We start from the raw sequence: 15,692 nt of genomic DNA, 5'->3' as shown, positions 1-15,692 counted from the left end.
CACAGCATTGCCAAAAAGGCGTTAAGAGTTGTTAACCTAATCTTGCGTAGTTTTTTCTCCGGTAATACTGTATTGCAAACTAGGGCATACAAAACCTTTGCTAGACCAATTCTTGAATACAGCTCATCTGTCTGGAACCCGCATTGCATATTGGACCAATACAATACAACACAGCACAGCACAGCACAGCACAACATACAACACAACACAGAATACAATACACAATACAATATAATACAATACAGAGTACTATTCAATAAAATACAGGATACAATTCAATACAATACAATACAGAATACAATACAATACAATACAATTCAGAATAGAATACAATATAGAATAGAATAGAATAGAATAGAATAGAATAGAATAGAATAGAATAGAATAGAATAGAATAGAATAGAATAGAATACATTTTTTTATTGGCCAAGTGTGATTGGACACACAAGGAATTTTTCTTTGGTGCATAAGCTCTCAGTGTACATAAAAGAAAAGATACGTTCATCAAGAATCATAAGGTACAACACTTAATGATAGAGAGAGTCCAGAGATATTTCACGAGAAGAGTCCTCCACTCCTCTGTTCACAACAAAATACCTTATGCCACCAGGCTTGAAATTTTGGGCTTAGACAACTTAGAACTACTCCGCCTTCAGTCTGACCTAAACGTAGTACATAAAATTATCTACCACAATGTCTTACCTGTCAAGGACTACTTCAGCTTCAACCACAACAACACACGAGCACACAATAGATACAAACTTAAGGTAAACCGCTCCAAACTCGATTGCAGAAAATACGACTTCAGCAACAGAGTGGTCAGTGCCTGGAATGCACTACCTGACTCTATAGTTTCTTCCCCAAACCCCCAATACTTTAGGTTAGACTGTCTACTGTTGACCTCACCCCATTCCTAAGAGCTGTAAGGGGCGCGCATAAGCGCACCAACGTGCCTTCCGTCCCTGCCCTAATGTCCACTTTTATTCATATCCTTTTCCTGTATTCATAATAGTGTTTATACCTATATCTGTTATCTTATACATGCTTGACAAATAATAATAATAATGATGATTGCAGAGAAGAGCAACCAGGATGATTAGGGGACTGGAGGCTAAAACATACGATGAACGGTTGCAGGAACCGGGCATGGCTAAGTCTAGTGAAGAAAAGGACCAGGGGAGACAGGATAGCAGTCTTCCAATATTTGAGGGGCTGTCAGAGAGAGGAGGGGGTCAAGCTATTCTCCAAAGCACCCGAAGACCAGACAAATAATAATGGATGGAAAGAGATCAAGGAGAGATTCAACCTGGAAATAAGGAGGAATTTTCTGACAGTGAGAACAATCAACCCAGGGAACCGAAGTTGCCTTCGGAAGTTGTGGGAGCTTCATCACTGGAGGTCTTTCAAGAAGAGACTGGACTGCCATCTGTCAGAAATGGTGTGGGGGTCTCCTGCTTGGGTGGGGGGGGGAGGGTTGGACTAGATGACCTCCAAGGTCCCTTCCAACTCATCTGTTAATCTCTAAAGTCCCTTCCGACTCTGTGTGGTGAAATGGGGCGAAATCCAGTTAACAAATGTCTCTTTTAGCAAGCGGAAATTTTGGCCTCAATCCCGCTCTTAAGTCTAGGACTACCTGTAGACCGTAATCCCGAAAAGAGAGTTGGGGTGGGGAGGAAATACTTTCCTTGTGCTCCCAAGTGTCTTGGTCTGACCCCTGAGGTCATGATAGTATGGATTGTTGGTTGGGTGGGGAGAGCCTGACATCTCTCCAGCCTGCCTGTCTTAAGGCTCATGGGCTTTTGTGTTCCTCGTTAGCTACTACACTGCTCATCACAAATTGATGCCAATCACACCCCCTGTCAAATCAGCATTGGACTGTATCTGGAAGAGATCTCATCTCGTCCGCCGTAGCCTCCAGCAATTCATATCTTTTCCTCAACCTCTCTCTTCCTAACCGGGACGAATAAATAATTGGCGCCTAGGTCTACGCAACTCTTTCAGCAGGGCCTTCAAAACAACACAGGCTATATCGTTATTTACTTTTTAATGCAAATTTTCCGTCCCCCATCCTCACAGACTCTGGGCACCTTACGTAGATCGAAATAACAACGATAAGAAGAAGAGGAAGAGCAGGATGGAACAATTATTCGGCACGGGTGTTCACAACCCTCGTAGAGTATTTTTTTCCCCAAATCTATACTGTGCTATACTATATTTTTTTCCAAATCTATACTATATTTACCACACCGATTTGCAATGTTAGAGGAAAATCGATGCTAAGGCGCACGCGTGTTAAAAAAACATGACCTAAAACGCGCGTGTTAGGACGAAGGTGCACTAATGCATCTAACGATGCATTAAAGGTACATTAAAATGTGTGCCGTGCAACAAAGGTGCATTAAAACGCACATGGATTATTTTATTTTTTTATCAGTGTGCTGAATTGGCAAACTGGAGCAGGGCCCGCTTGCAGCCCAGTAAATTAAGCCGCTGAATTAAATTGAAATGGACAGCTTCCCAATCTATAAGTTTTTTTTTTAATTGAAAAAGTTTTACCAATTTTTTTCCCCCCTTTCTCCCCTCCCCCAACCCCTCCCCTCTCTTCACAACCCCTCCCCTGACTTCCCAGAACAAACACAAGGTATAGTTAAAAATAAAACAAAAGTGACTTATGACCATTTTTCAGTCTTACGACCGTTGCTGCATCCCCATGGTCACGTGATCAAAATTCAGAGATTCACCTCACAACTGAGTTATCACCTTAACCACGGCAGTGATTCACTTAACAACCAGTGGCAAGGAAGGTCATAAAATGGGGCAAAATTCACCGTCTCACTTAGCAACAGGAATTTTGGGCCCAACTCATCGGCTTTTAACGACCCCAAAATCCCTTGCACGATGGAGTCTGGGCAGTTGGATGGAACTGAGTGTTTACTGGCCGGATGCCCTTCCTGTTGCCAGTGCGGAGTTTTATTCAGCAGATACATTCTCAGGTGTGCCCAGAGAGGGAAATATCTGCCTCTACCTAGGATCAAACTCACAACCTCCTGATTGTGAGGCGAGAACTCCACCGCTAGGCCACCGCACCACTCAAATTTCGGGCCCAACCCTGGTCATAAATTGAGGGCTACCTGTAACTGATCGCTGTTGCAACCGTGCGGCGAGGCAGGAGACAATATGGGATGCCAAGGGTTTAGGTATGAAAACGTTATTTCAGATTATTTATTTATGGGTTTATTAAGATGATTTGCGCGGCTGGCTGTCTTGCAGGAGGGCTCACCCAGGGCTAAAAAACTCAACACAAATTAATGTTAAAACACGTCATGACAACCGAGGACAACGCAAGGCATCCATAAATCGCCACCGGTCTCCCAGGTTCAATTAACCTTCTCCACCATGTGCCCAGGTGGGCGTCCGTATTTTTAAAAGCTTTCTGAAATGCCAGCGGAGTCAGGGACCAGTTGAAACTCCAGAGAATACAGACAAGAGGTGCCTCATAATAAGACTGTAATATCGCCAACAGTGTGTCTTATTATCCCAAGGGTTGTATATTAAAAGCTGAGCATGCAGCAATGTGTTGGGTAGGGGACACAATAGCTCAATGGTTAAAGACGCTGAGCTTGTAAGCCGGAGAGCTGAGAACGCGGGTTTGAGACCCAAGCGCCACGCGATGGGGTGAGCTCCTGTTCCTTGCCCTAGCTCTAACAGTGTGTCTTATTATCCCAAGGGTTGTATATTAAAAGCTGAGCATGCAGCAGTGTGTTGGATAGGGGGCACGATAGCTCAGTGGTTAAGAATACTGAGTTTTTAAGCCGGACAGCTGAGAGTGCGGGTTCGAAACCCAAGCGCCACGCGATGGGGTGAGCTCCCGTTCCTTGCCCTAGCTCTAACAGTGTGTCTTATTATCCCAAGGGTTGTATATTAAAAGCTGAGCATGCAGCAATGTGTTGGATAGGGGGCACGATAGCTTAGTGGTTAAAGCCGCTAAGCTTGTAAGCCGGAGAGCTGAGAGCGTGGGTTCGAGACCCCGAGCACCACGCGATGGGATGAGCTCCCGTTCCTTGCCCTAGCTCTAACAGTGTATCTTATTATCCCAAGGGTTGTATATTAAAAGCTGAGCATGCAGCAATGTGTTGGATAGGGGGCACGATAGCTCAGTGGTTAAAGACGCCGAGCTTGTAAGCTGGAGAGCTGAGAGCGCGGGTTCGAGATCCGAGCGCCACGTGATGGGGTGAGCTCCCGTTCCTTGCTCCAGCTCCTGCCCACCTAGCAGTTCGAAAGCATGAAATTGCGAGTAGATCAATAGGTACCATGTGGGTGACATGACCACAGAAGCATCTTTGGACCACACTGGCTCCTTTGACTAAGAAACGGAGATGAGCAGCGCCCCCTAGAGTCAGGCCGGAGAAATATTTAGCTTTATGTAGGAATGTCTGTGTGGGTTATCTTTTTTTTTTTTCCTCGTCAAACTTGTGGTTTATGAAACAGAGCTGCAGGTACTCCTCGACTTACAACCACAATAGAGCCCAAAATTTATGTTGCTAAGCGAGACCCTTGTTAAGTGAACTTTGCCCCATTTTACGACTTTCCTTGCCACATTTGTTAAGCGAATCACTTGCCTTTGTTAAGTTAGTAACGCCGTTGTTAAGCAAATCTGTTTTCCCCATGGATTTTGCTTGTCAGAAGGTCGCAGAAGGCGATTCACATCACCCCCGGGACACTATACAACGGTCATAAATGTGAGTCAGTGTCCCAAGCATCCACATGTTGATCACGGCGACCACAGAGAAGGCAAGTGAGATTTGAGTCATCTCTCCGCCAGTTTTCCTCCTTGCTTCTTTACCTGAGATCTTGGATGAATCTGCAGGTTCTAGCTCGGGGGTGTCAGACTCAAGGCCCGTGGGCTGGATATGGCCCATGGGGTGGTTAGATCTGGCCCACGGTACCTCTGCCAGCCAAAACGGGGCATGGGGAGCCTTGCAGGGTGCTGCAGGAGTCTGTCCAGGCCAAAAATGGGCCTTGCGTGCGCCCTCCTGTTGGAGTGTGCACAGTGCGACTACTATTTTGAGACAAAGGCCTCAAAATACAGTACACAGAGGTTTGTCAGAGGTTCAAACAGTGGTTTATCTACAAGTTCCATACAGTATATATACATACATGTGCTAAGCAAAGCCAGGCAAGCCATCGGTCTTCTCAGTGGCGAAATCTGAACCCGTTTACCACCGGTTTGCTGGCTGCACATGCGCACTGCGCGCACCATGTACCAAATGCAAGGGGGTGCCCATGCACGGCAAAAGGAGGCATGGGGTAAGTAGAACAGCATAGGGGGTTGGGGGGTTGGGGTGATCAGCTGTGGCATACAATCTTTTTTTTTTTTACTTTTAAAAGCTAAAAGTAAAAAAAAAGGCTCAGATGATTGCGCAGCTCAGCTGTGATTGTCAGAGCCTTTTTTTTTTTACTTTTTAAAAGCATTTCTTTACAACCTATTTGAGCGAATACATTGTAAAATAAATGCTTTTAAAAGGGGAGGGGGAAAGGCTCCGATGATCAGGCAGCTCGGCTGTGATGCTCAGAGCCTTTTTTTAAACCTTTTAAAAGCATCTTTTTTTACAACCTATTCGCCCCAATAGGTTGTAAAGAAATGCTTTTAAAAGTAAAAAAAAAAAAAACAAAGATTGACGATCGCACAGCTCAGCTGTACTCGTCAGAGCCTCTTTTTTTACCTTTTAAAAGCATTTTTTAAAAGCATTTTTTAAAAGAAAAGGCAAGGGGGCAACTGGGTGATTAGGTGGACATGAGCGGGGTGAGGAGGGGCTGCAGGGATTTTTGCTAACGGTTCTCCGAACCACATCAACGTCATCGCTACCAGATCAGCCAATCCGGTCCGAATCGGGAGCATTTCACCCTTGAGTCTTCTTCAACTCTACATGGAAGATACACAAGGATAGAACACGAGGAGAACGAGTGATAAACAGAGAGAGAGAGAGAGAGAGAGAGAGAGACGCCCTCTAATGGCCTCCCTTATATAGGCAGCTTCTTAAAAGGACAATAACTCTGCCGACTCATCCTCGCATGCCCCATTTTGGCCGGCAGAGTGCTGCACGAGGCGTCTGCCATCCGTCCCATTTCTCCCAGCCCGTGGAGGACAACTAGAACTCTGATCCGGCCCTCGAAGAAATCCAGCTTGACACGCCTCTTCTAGCTAAAGAGTTAACCCACAAAAAAACACAACCACCCCAATACGAGAGATCTAGGGGGCCGCGTGATCTCCCAAATAGGTTCCAGTTTTGGTGCACGTTGGACAGATGGCTTCCGAGCGGCGCATCAGTGTTTATTTTAATCAGGGAGATGGAGCTGAAAAAGCCCAGACAGCCGGGATGTGTTTGACAAGGACAGTGGCTCGTTGGCATTGCCAGGCTGGCTGACATCACACCAAAAACTAATTACTAATGTCTATTATGATAATTATTCCCCAGACACAAAGGGACTTCGCACGAGTGGATTAATCTGGTCAGAAGTCAATGATTTCTCTCTAGATTGATACAGAAGATGTATTGGCACTCGTCTGGGTGGGATGAGAAGCACACACACACACAACACACACACACACACACACACAAATTCAGGCATCATGTTGTGTGTTGCCGGCCCAGGATTCTGCACATGTCTATCCAAAGCATTAGATACGCGCTGGATCAGGTTTTAAAGTGGGTGCGGTGATTCTTCCACATGGCTGAAATCACCCCTTGCTTTATTATTATTTTAATGCTGTTTTATAGCCCATCGAGTAATTTTCATTTGGCTAATTTACCTGACTGGACCGTCTCCGTTCTGCTCCAAATGCAAATGTGGCCCCTTTACCGCAATAGCAATAAATTTCGATTTTTTGAGACACTTAAAAACCAAGCGACCCTCAAAGCTAGCCGCTTTATTTTTTTTTAAAAATTGTTTTTTAATCTTGGGCTCCCGATTACGATCTTCCCCTACTACCAAAGCGGGTTCAAAATAATGAAACACTCAGCAACGCGTATGGTATGGTGCCCTACCTAAAAATGATGTAGAATCGCACTCACCAATTATATTCACGAAAGAGTCGAGAGCTTCGCCTTTTCCTAAACTCATTGGTAACACCGAGAAACATATTCATTACCTTTCCAGCAGGAAATTCAAAATTTGCAGACTGCCATTCTAAAGTCCTTTTTTCCCCACTGGTGTTCACAGTCCAGGTTGATCCTATACCTTAAAAATCAGAATCTCCACCTGGCAACTGTATGGCCTCTTAAATCAAGACATACAATCAGGGCCCCAGCCCTCATCTCCTCATCATCCCCAAGCCCAGTGTCAGACGTGTCCCAATCTGATCCCTTAGGAAAGAAAGACCCTCGACTCCCATTTGGTTGAAGGGAAAGATTATTTTATACTAAGAACTGCAGCAAAATCAAGCTAGATCTGAGTTTCCTGCACTCAAAAGATAACACCCCTCATCCTAGCCTCCCCCCCCCCCATGACCAGTCCGTCTTCAGCCAATTGGAACTCGCATTTTCATCTTTTCTTCGGGGCTCCAACGGATTTGGCTACCTCCGTTCTGCCACTAACAGACGTTAGCTTCTTCCCCCACCTCGCCTGGCTTGGATGGGTTCCCTGCTTGGCAGGACAGACTCGCAGAGGATCCCGGGCACAAAATAGAAGAGACTGCAGGTGCTCTGGCATGGTTCTGTACCCCTGGTTTGGCCCTGCTTGGCCAAAAAAAAAAACACCTTTGAGCCGATGGCTTTGACTCTCTTCTAGCCTCAACCTGAAAAAGGAGAGAGGCTCCTTTGCCCCTGGTTTTATCGAAGAGCATCCAGAGGCCTTCCCGCACCAAGCTAGATACGAGGAAGAGAGTTGGGGAACATGGGTTTTGGGGCAGGGTTGGGTGCTGTTGATGCTGAAGATGTCCCATGAAGCCTTGACTTCATCGGGATCTTGCAAGTATGTCTTTATGATTACCGTATAAGACGCACTGGAGTATAAGATGCACTAAGATTTTGAAGAGGTAAACAAGAAAAAACTTTTTTGCCCTCCCCGGCTCCCAGGAGTACTCTGCAGGCCTCCCAAACCCTCTGCAGGCCCCGTTTTTGTGAAAAACGGGCCTGTTTTTGGCAAAAGGACATGCGGTGCGGGGTTTCAGGAAGCCAAAAATGGCTGTATTTGGTGTCTAAGACGTACCAATATTTCCACCCTCATTTAGGGGAGGAAAAAGTGTGTCTTATACTCCGAAAAGTACGGTAAACCCCTTTTGTTTAGCATCACATAGAACAGGGGTGTCAAACTCAAGGCCCAGGGACCGGATTCGGCCCGTGGGGTACTTAGATCTAGCCCGTGGGGCCGCCCCGGAAATAGGGAAGGCCCACCCAAGCTCCGTTTTTGCTGGCAGAGGGTTGCAGGAAGCCATCGCGGCTGAAAATGGAGCTCAGGAGCCCATTTTCGCTGGAAGAGCGCTCGGGCCACCACTGGCGCCTCCCAACACAAGTGACGTCAAGCTGGCTACGCCCACCCCGGCCCCCTGAGGTCAAACACAGCCCTAATGTGGTTGTGGCAGTTTGAATCTCACTGGCTCGAGATTGACTCAGCCTTCCATCCTTCCGAGGTAGGTAAAATGAGGACCCAGATTGTTGGGGGCAAGAGGCTGACTCTATAAACCGCTTAGAGGGCTTGAAAACACTATAAAGCGGTATATAAATCTAAATGCTGTCTTCCTTCCTTCCTTCCTTCCATCCATCCATCCATCCTCCATCCATCATACACAGTGGTTAAAATGCAGCATTGCAGGCTAACTGCTGATTGCCAGCAGTTCGATCCTGACTGGCTCAAGGTTGACTCGGTCTTCGATCCTTCCGAGGTCAGTAAAATGAGGACCCAGATGTTGGGTGCCATAGACTGACTCTGTAAACTGCTGAGAAAGAGCTATAAAGCCCTGTGAAGTGGTACATAAGTCTAAGTACTATTGCTATTGTTCTTCCTTCCTTCCTTCCTTCCTTCCTTCCTTCCTTCCTTCCTTCCTTCCTTCCTTCCTTCCTTCCATCCATCATCTATCGTACACAATGGTTAAAATGCAGCATTGCAGGCTAACTCTGCCGACTGCCAGCAGTTCGATCCTAACCGGCTCAAGGTTGACTCCATCCTTCCAAGGTGGGTAAAATGAGGACCCAGATTGTTGGGGGCAATACGCTGACTCTGTAAAAACTACAGAGGCCTGGAAAGCACTGTGAAGCAGCATATAAGTGTAAGTGCTATTGCTAGTGCTAATGCAGCCCTCAATGAAATCGAGTTTTGACACCCCTGACATAGAACAAGGGCCCCCAACCCCCGGTCTGTTGACTGGCTCCGGGCCGCGGCATGCCAGAAACCGGTCCGCGCGCACAAGCGGGAGGCAGGCTGCACGCGAAACCACGCTCTCTCCGGTCGGTGGGCAGACCTCTCCCGTTTGGGTCGCTGGTACCCAAAGGGTTATTTTGGGCCAGTGGTATAGAAGCAATCCACTCCTGAATGCAAAGCTGAGGGGGGCGTGTGCCCACACACACCTGCCAGTGAAAAAAATCACCTTTGGAATAGCATAAAATGTAGGGGGTTTTTTTTCTCTCTCTTCCCCAGGCTGGATTTTCTGCGGCAAGGAATTGCAAGACAGACTGGCTGGCTGGTTGTCAAAAAATTACATCATATCGGAGCAAACTGCTTTTAAATCAAGCATCCATTATTCATGCATATTAACTGTTTTCTTCTCCTTCCCTCCCGTTTTGTTTTGTTTTGTTTTTTTAAATCTACACTCTTCTCTCTCTCTCTCTCTCTCTCTCTCTCTCTCTCTCTCTCTCTCGTTCCTCATTTTTCACCTAATCGTGTCTTTTCGCTTTCTCTCCTCCGCTTGTCCCATCCTTCCTTTAGTCGATTATTCAAATTTTAGCTCATCTGTAGATTTATTATCTGCTTTGCTGGGGTTATAGAGACAGTCCTCAACTTAACAACCATTTGTTTAGAGACTGTTTGAAGTTACACTGCCACTGAAGAAAGTGACTTGCAATCAGTCCTCACACTTATGACTGTTGCATATTCACGTGAGCAGAATTCAGGCACTTATCAGCTGTGTAGTTACGAGTGTCCTGGGATCACCATTTCTGACCTTCCCATCTGGCTTCCGGCAAGCAGAGTTTAACAGATTAACAGAGTTGGTAGGGACCTTGAAGGCCATCTAGTCCAACTCCCCGCCCAAGCAGGAGACCCTACAACATTTCTGACAGATGGCAGTCCAGTCTCTTCTAGAAAGCCTCCAGTGATGAAATTCCCGCAACTTCCGAAGGCAACTTCTGTTCCATGGGTTGATTGTTCTCACTGCCAGAAAATTCCTCCTTATTTCCAGATTGAATCTCTCCTTGTTTAGTTTCCATCCATTATTTCTTGTCTGGCCTTCAGGTGCCTTGGAAAATAGCTTGACCCCCTCCTCTCAAATACTGGAAGGCTGTTATCCTGTCTCCCCTGGTCCTTCTCTTCACTAGACTAGTCAGGCCCAGTTCCTGCAACCGTTCTTAATATGTTTTAGCCTCCAGTCCCCTAATCATCCTGGTTGCTCTTCTCTGCACTCTTTCTAGGGTCTCAACCTCTTTTTTTGTAGTGTGGTGACTAAAACTAGATGCAATACTCTAGGTGTGGTCTTACTAAGGCTTTATAAAGTGGTATTGGTACCTCCCTTGATCTTGATTGTATCCCTCTATTAATGCCATTTAGGATTGGATTGGCTTTTTTTTTTTTGGCTGCCTCCGCACACTACTGGCTCATATTGAACTGGTTGTCCAACAGTGAAAGCCGGATTCATTTAATGACCATGTGATTCACTTAACAAACAGGGCATAAAAGGTGGTAAAAATCATTTTAAACTGCCTTGCATCCTCTAATCTCGGTTTGACCAGGGGTTGAACGACCCAAATGAATTTCCTACCCAGATTCTGGATAGATTTTGTTTTGATCGTACTCCTGCTTGATTTGGAATTGCAGATTTGGGGGGCACGGGATGGATGGTTTTTAAATCTTTGCGTCGGGGCTGATGTGCCTGCAAAAAAAAAGAAAGAAAAAGAGTCCATTTACAAAGTAATAACCCAATTTTTTATCCCTGCACCCATTTGTCCGTCCCACCCTGCCTTACCGCCCGAGGCTAAAGGTTCCCAGTGACCCGACTTTTATCCTGGCGAAGAGGTGGCATTAGGCTAATGCATCGCTCGAGTGCTGGAAAAAGAGCCAAGCCATGAATAATTGATCCCGCCCTCCTGTAGCCGAACTCCTGAAGTCCCATTTGTTCAGTTTTATTAAAAGAGCGAGCGATTTGGGGGGGGCGAGACAGTAAAGGCCGTTGAGGGATTTGTAACATGGGAAGAATCGCCCACGAAATGGATGCCGTTGTGTTGTGTTGTGTTGTTCTCCCTTCCTCCCCCCCCTCTCCTCCCCATTTCTCTTTTCTCCGAGGTCTTTAACTCAACGTCATGGTGAAGGCCGACTTAAGGCGTTTGGAGGAATAACGTTGAATTATTCATTATAAAGCAGAATTGGGGGAAATTTTGATTTTGAGACTTTGGAATTTGTTGGGTTTTGGAAAGTTGGCTTTGTTGGGCGTATCTGTTGGACGGAGATGGTCCCTGGCAAAAGGACATAGTCTAGAGCCCCAGATTGATTAATTGATTGATTGATTGATTGATTGATTTGTATCCCGCCTTTATTTATTTTCACTCAAGGCAGCAAACCTATCCAACACACTTTCCTCCTCTTTTTCCCCCTGCAACAACAACCCTGTGAGGTGAGTTGGATGTAGAGAGAGGGACTGGCCCAAGGTCACCCATTTCCCCCTCTCTCTCTCTCTCTCTCTGGGCACGTTGAGAATACATCTGCTGAATATAACTCCCACCTGGCGACAGGAAGGGCATCCGGCCAGTAAACACTCAGCTCCATTCAGTTGCCCTAACTCCACCCTGCAAGGGATTATGGGGTCGTTAAAAAGAGGATGACGAGTCTTTTTATGATTCGCCGGGCTGTTTTTGTTTTTTTTTAATTAAATCGAATGAATGTTCTGCCCAGTTCCAGCTCCTACAGACAAAAGATAAATTGCAGAAACTTAAAACCGAGCCAAAGAAATGAGGTATGAAATCCAAGCGGCAGACAAATTACAAGTCCATCCCTTGTCCTCAGCTGACCCCCTGTTGTGTCTGCATCCCCCGAGCCGGGGCCCCTGCCAGAAAGTGACTTGGAAAGTGAGGGGGAAGGGCCATCAGGACTTACCTTGGAGCACCGGCTTCCCTGGCTCAGCTCCAGGAGCCAGAGGCAGGCCAGGTGGAGGAGATAACGAGGCTTCCATCCCCTGACTCTTCCCCCCCCCCAGACCACGCCTCCAGACCCAGCTGATGGCAATCAGGCCTGGCTGGACCCTAGGTTTCGTAGGCAGGAGAGGTGGGAACAGCAGAAGCAGGGGTGGGGCAGGTCTAGGAAGTGCTGAGTCATGGAGCCACACCCCACAGGATATAAAAGCAGCGAGGGCTACTATGCCTCTTCATAGCAGGCAAATCAACTGATTAACTAGAGCTGAAGTACTGTTTGTTCCTGGGTGACTCATCGGCATCAAGGGAGATAACAGAGACACTTGGCAGACGCTCGCTAGTTTGGTGTCAGAGCTGATGGTGCCGGCTAATTAAGCCATCGCTCGGACGGAGGTGAGGGGGAACAGAACATCCCCCAAATGTTTCTGTGCTGCTTCTTTCAGATTCTCCTCTATAACGTGGAAACGGGGCAGTGTGTAACGCAACTCGGCGGTCCTTTGGGTGACTTCACATGCCTCAATCTCCAGGACAGTCCCCCACACATGCTGGTAGCTGGAAATAAAGTCAAAAGGTAAATCTTTTTTTTTTTATAAAAACGTTTTTTATTTTTTACAAACACACATACATAAAACCATCTTCAATTCAAATACATTGCGTCGGTGGGTTGATTACCAGTCTTTGTGCAGATCATCATATTCGTTGCAACTGATTTATCTAATCTTATTTTTTATCAATATAACATCTCTCTCAACATTTTAATCAATTAATCTCGATTAGGAATAACATTTAATAATAATAATATCAGAGTTGGAAGGGACCTTGGAGGTTTTATAGTCCAACCCCCTGCCCAGGCAGGAAACCCTACACCATTTCAGACAAATGGCTATCCAACATTTTCTTAAAGATTTCCAGACCATTTACAACTTCTGCAGGCAAGTTGTTCCACTTATTAATTGTTCTCACTGTCAGGAAATTTCTCCTTAGTTCTAGGTTGCTTCTCTCCTTGATTAGTTTCCACCCATTGCTTCTTGTCCTGCCTTCAGGTGCTTTGGAGAATAGTTTGACTCCCTCTTCTTTGGGGCAGCCCCTGAGATATTGGAAGACTGCTATCATGTCTCCCCTGGTCCTTCTTTTCATTAAACTAGGCATACCGAGTTCCTGCAACCGTTCTTCATATGTTTTAGCCTCCAGTCCCCTAATCATCTTCGTTGCTCTTCTCTGCACTCTTTCTAGAGTCTCAACATCCTTTTTACATCCTGGCGACCAAAACTGAATGCAATATTCCAAGTGTGGCCTTACCAAGGCATTATAAAGTGGTATTAACACTTCACGTGATCTTGATTCTATCCCTCTGTTGATGCAGCCCAGAATTGTGTTGGCTTTTTTGGCAGCTGCTGCACACAGCTGGCTCATATCTAAATGGTTGTCCACTAGGACTCCAAGATCCCTCTCACAGTTACTACTATTGAGTTACTACTACTATCATTTTCTCTATTCTAATCAGCTTTCTTAATTTAGTATTAAACATCTCCAATCTCATTCCCTAAACTCAATTATATAATTTAACATTTCCATTATACAATCTTACTTAAATCTCTTTAACATCTCTCTCTAACCACTGATGAAAGAGATCCCATATTTGATAGAATTGTTTCTCTTCCTGCTCTCTAATTTCTAATGTCAATTTACTCATTTCTGCCCATTCCAACATTTCCATAATAACTTCATCTTGCAATGGAAGTCTTCCATTTTTCCAATTTTTGGCAAATACAATCCGCAAAAGGTAAATCTTAGCCAGCTGGGTTGCCTTTGATGGGCCGACATAGTGGGGGCCTATTTAAATTTGGGGCAGGTGTCTCAGGGCCAAAGGCAGGATGATAACACAGAGGCCTCTGGTGGCTCAGGCTGGTAAGACAGTCTGTTATTAACAGCAGCTGCTTGCCATTACTGCAGGTTCAAGTCCCGCCAGGCCCAGGTTGACTCAGCCTTCCATCCTTTCTAAGGTAGGTAAAATGAGGACCCAGATTGTTGGGGGCAATAAGTTGACTTTGTATATAATATACAAATAGGATGAAGACTATTGCTTAACACAATGTAAGCCGCCCTGAGTCTTCGGAGAAGGGCGGGATATAAATGCAAATAAAATTTTTTTAAAAAAGGCAAAGAGTCCAAGCATTTGCTTCCTGGTTTAGTTTCCTCTCCAAATGGTGGGAAATCACTCTTGATTTGTTTAGTGACCATTCCAAGTTACAACCGGGCTGGGAAAAAAAGCGACTTACAAGTTAGTGGCCGCCGCAGCATTCCCTCTAGTCAAAATTTGGGCATTTTGGCCAGCAGCATGGATCCCGAGGTCAGGCGAACCGCCATTTGCGCCGTTGTGACAAGCAAAGTCAACGGGAAAGCTGGATTCACTTAACGGCCACCTGATTTCACTCAACTGCAGTGCTTAACAGCTCTGGCAAAAAAAAAAAAATATGCAAAATTCGGCATGACTGACTTAACAACTGCCTTGCTTAGCGACAGAACTTCCGGTCCAAAATCAAGGATTATTAGTAATCTGAAAGAAGGGGCATTGGGATTTTTCTGCTGTTCTAGGGCCGAAGCCTCCAAAGTGGACCACTTTTAAAACTTGTGGACTTCAACTCCCAGAATTCCTCAGCCTTTTGGGAATTGAACTCCACAAGTCTTCCAAGTGGCCAACTTTTGGAGAGCTTGATATGGAATTTCTCCATCCATGAGAAGTTCCATATCAAGGAAGTTTCAGTAAATCAGCCCTTCCAACCAAACTAGAAAGAGTGCAGAGAAGAGCAACCAAGATGATGAGGGGACTGGAGGCTAAAACATACGATGAATGGTTGCAGGAACCGGGCATGGCTAGTCTAGGGAAGAAAAGGTCCAGAGGAGACATCATAGCAGTCTTCCAACATTTGAGGGGCTGCCACTGAGAGGAGGGGGTTCAGCTGTTTTCCAAAGCACCCAAAGGCCCGATAAGGAATAATGGATGGAAACTGATCAAAGAGAGATTCAACCTGGAAATAAGGAGAAATTTCCTGACAGTGAGAAAATCATCCAACGGTACAGAAGTTGCCCTCAGAAGTTGTGGGAGCTTTCATCCCTGGAGGCTTTCAAGAAGAGACTGGACTGCCATCTGTCAGAAATGGTGTAGGGCAGCGGTTCTGAACCTGTGGGTCGGGACCCCATTGGGGGTCGAATGACGACTTGCAAGGGGTCGCCTAAGACCATCGGAAATATGGGAAGTATACTTGTGAGTCGAAGCATCGCGCTCCAGTGGTTGACTCCACAAGCCAGCTGCAGGCTCTTCAATCGCTAGCCGAATTCAGCTTCAGGCTCAATGAATTA

At 45.9% G+C, this 15,692-nt stretch overlaps 1 protein-coding gene across 2 annotated transcripts in view; it reads left to right on the top strand.

Moving 5' to 3' along the window:
* FBXW8 (F-box and WD repeat domain containing 8) overlaps nt 1-15,692 on the top strand; it is a 73,509-nt gene that overhangs the window by 49,416 nt on the left and 8,401 nt on the right. For both annotated transcript variants that reach the window (XR_009152204.1, XM_058158381.1), the window contains exon 8: nt 12,776-12,903. Coding sequence is in view for 1 of the 2 variants with exons in the window: in XM_058158381.1 (XP_058014364.1) it covers nt 12,776-12,903 (128 nt within the window). In the remaining variant the exon portion in view is untranslated. The remainder of the gene's footprint in view (nt 1-12,775; nt 12,904-15,692) is intronic.

The sequence above is a fragment of the Ahaetulla prasina genome, chromosome 15 (genome assembly GCF_028640845.1).
Source record: "Ahaetulla prasina isolate Xishuangbanna chromosome 15, ASM2864084v1, whole genome shotgun sequence".
Classification (NCBI taxonomy): Eukaryota; Metazoa; Chordata; class Lepidosauria; order Squamata; family Colubridae; genus Ahaetulla; species Ahaetulla prasina.
Note: the sequence above shows the minus strand (reverse complement) of the source record. Positions and strands in the feature narration are given on the sequence as shown.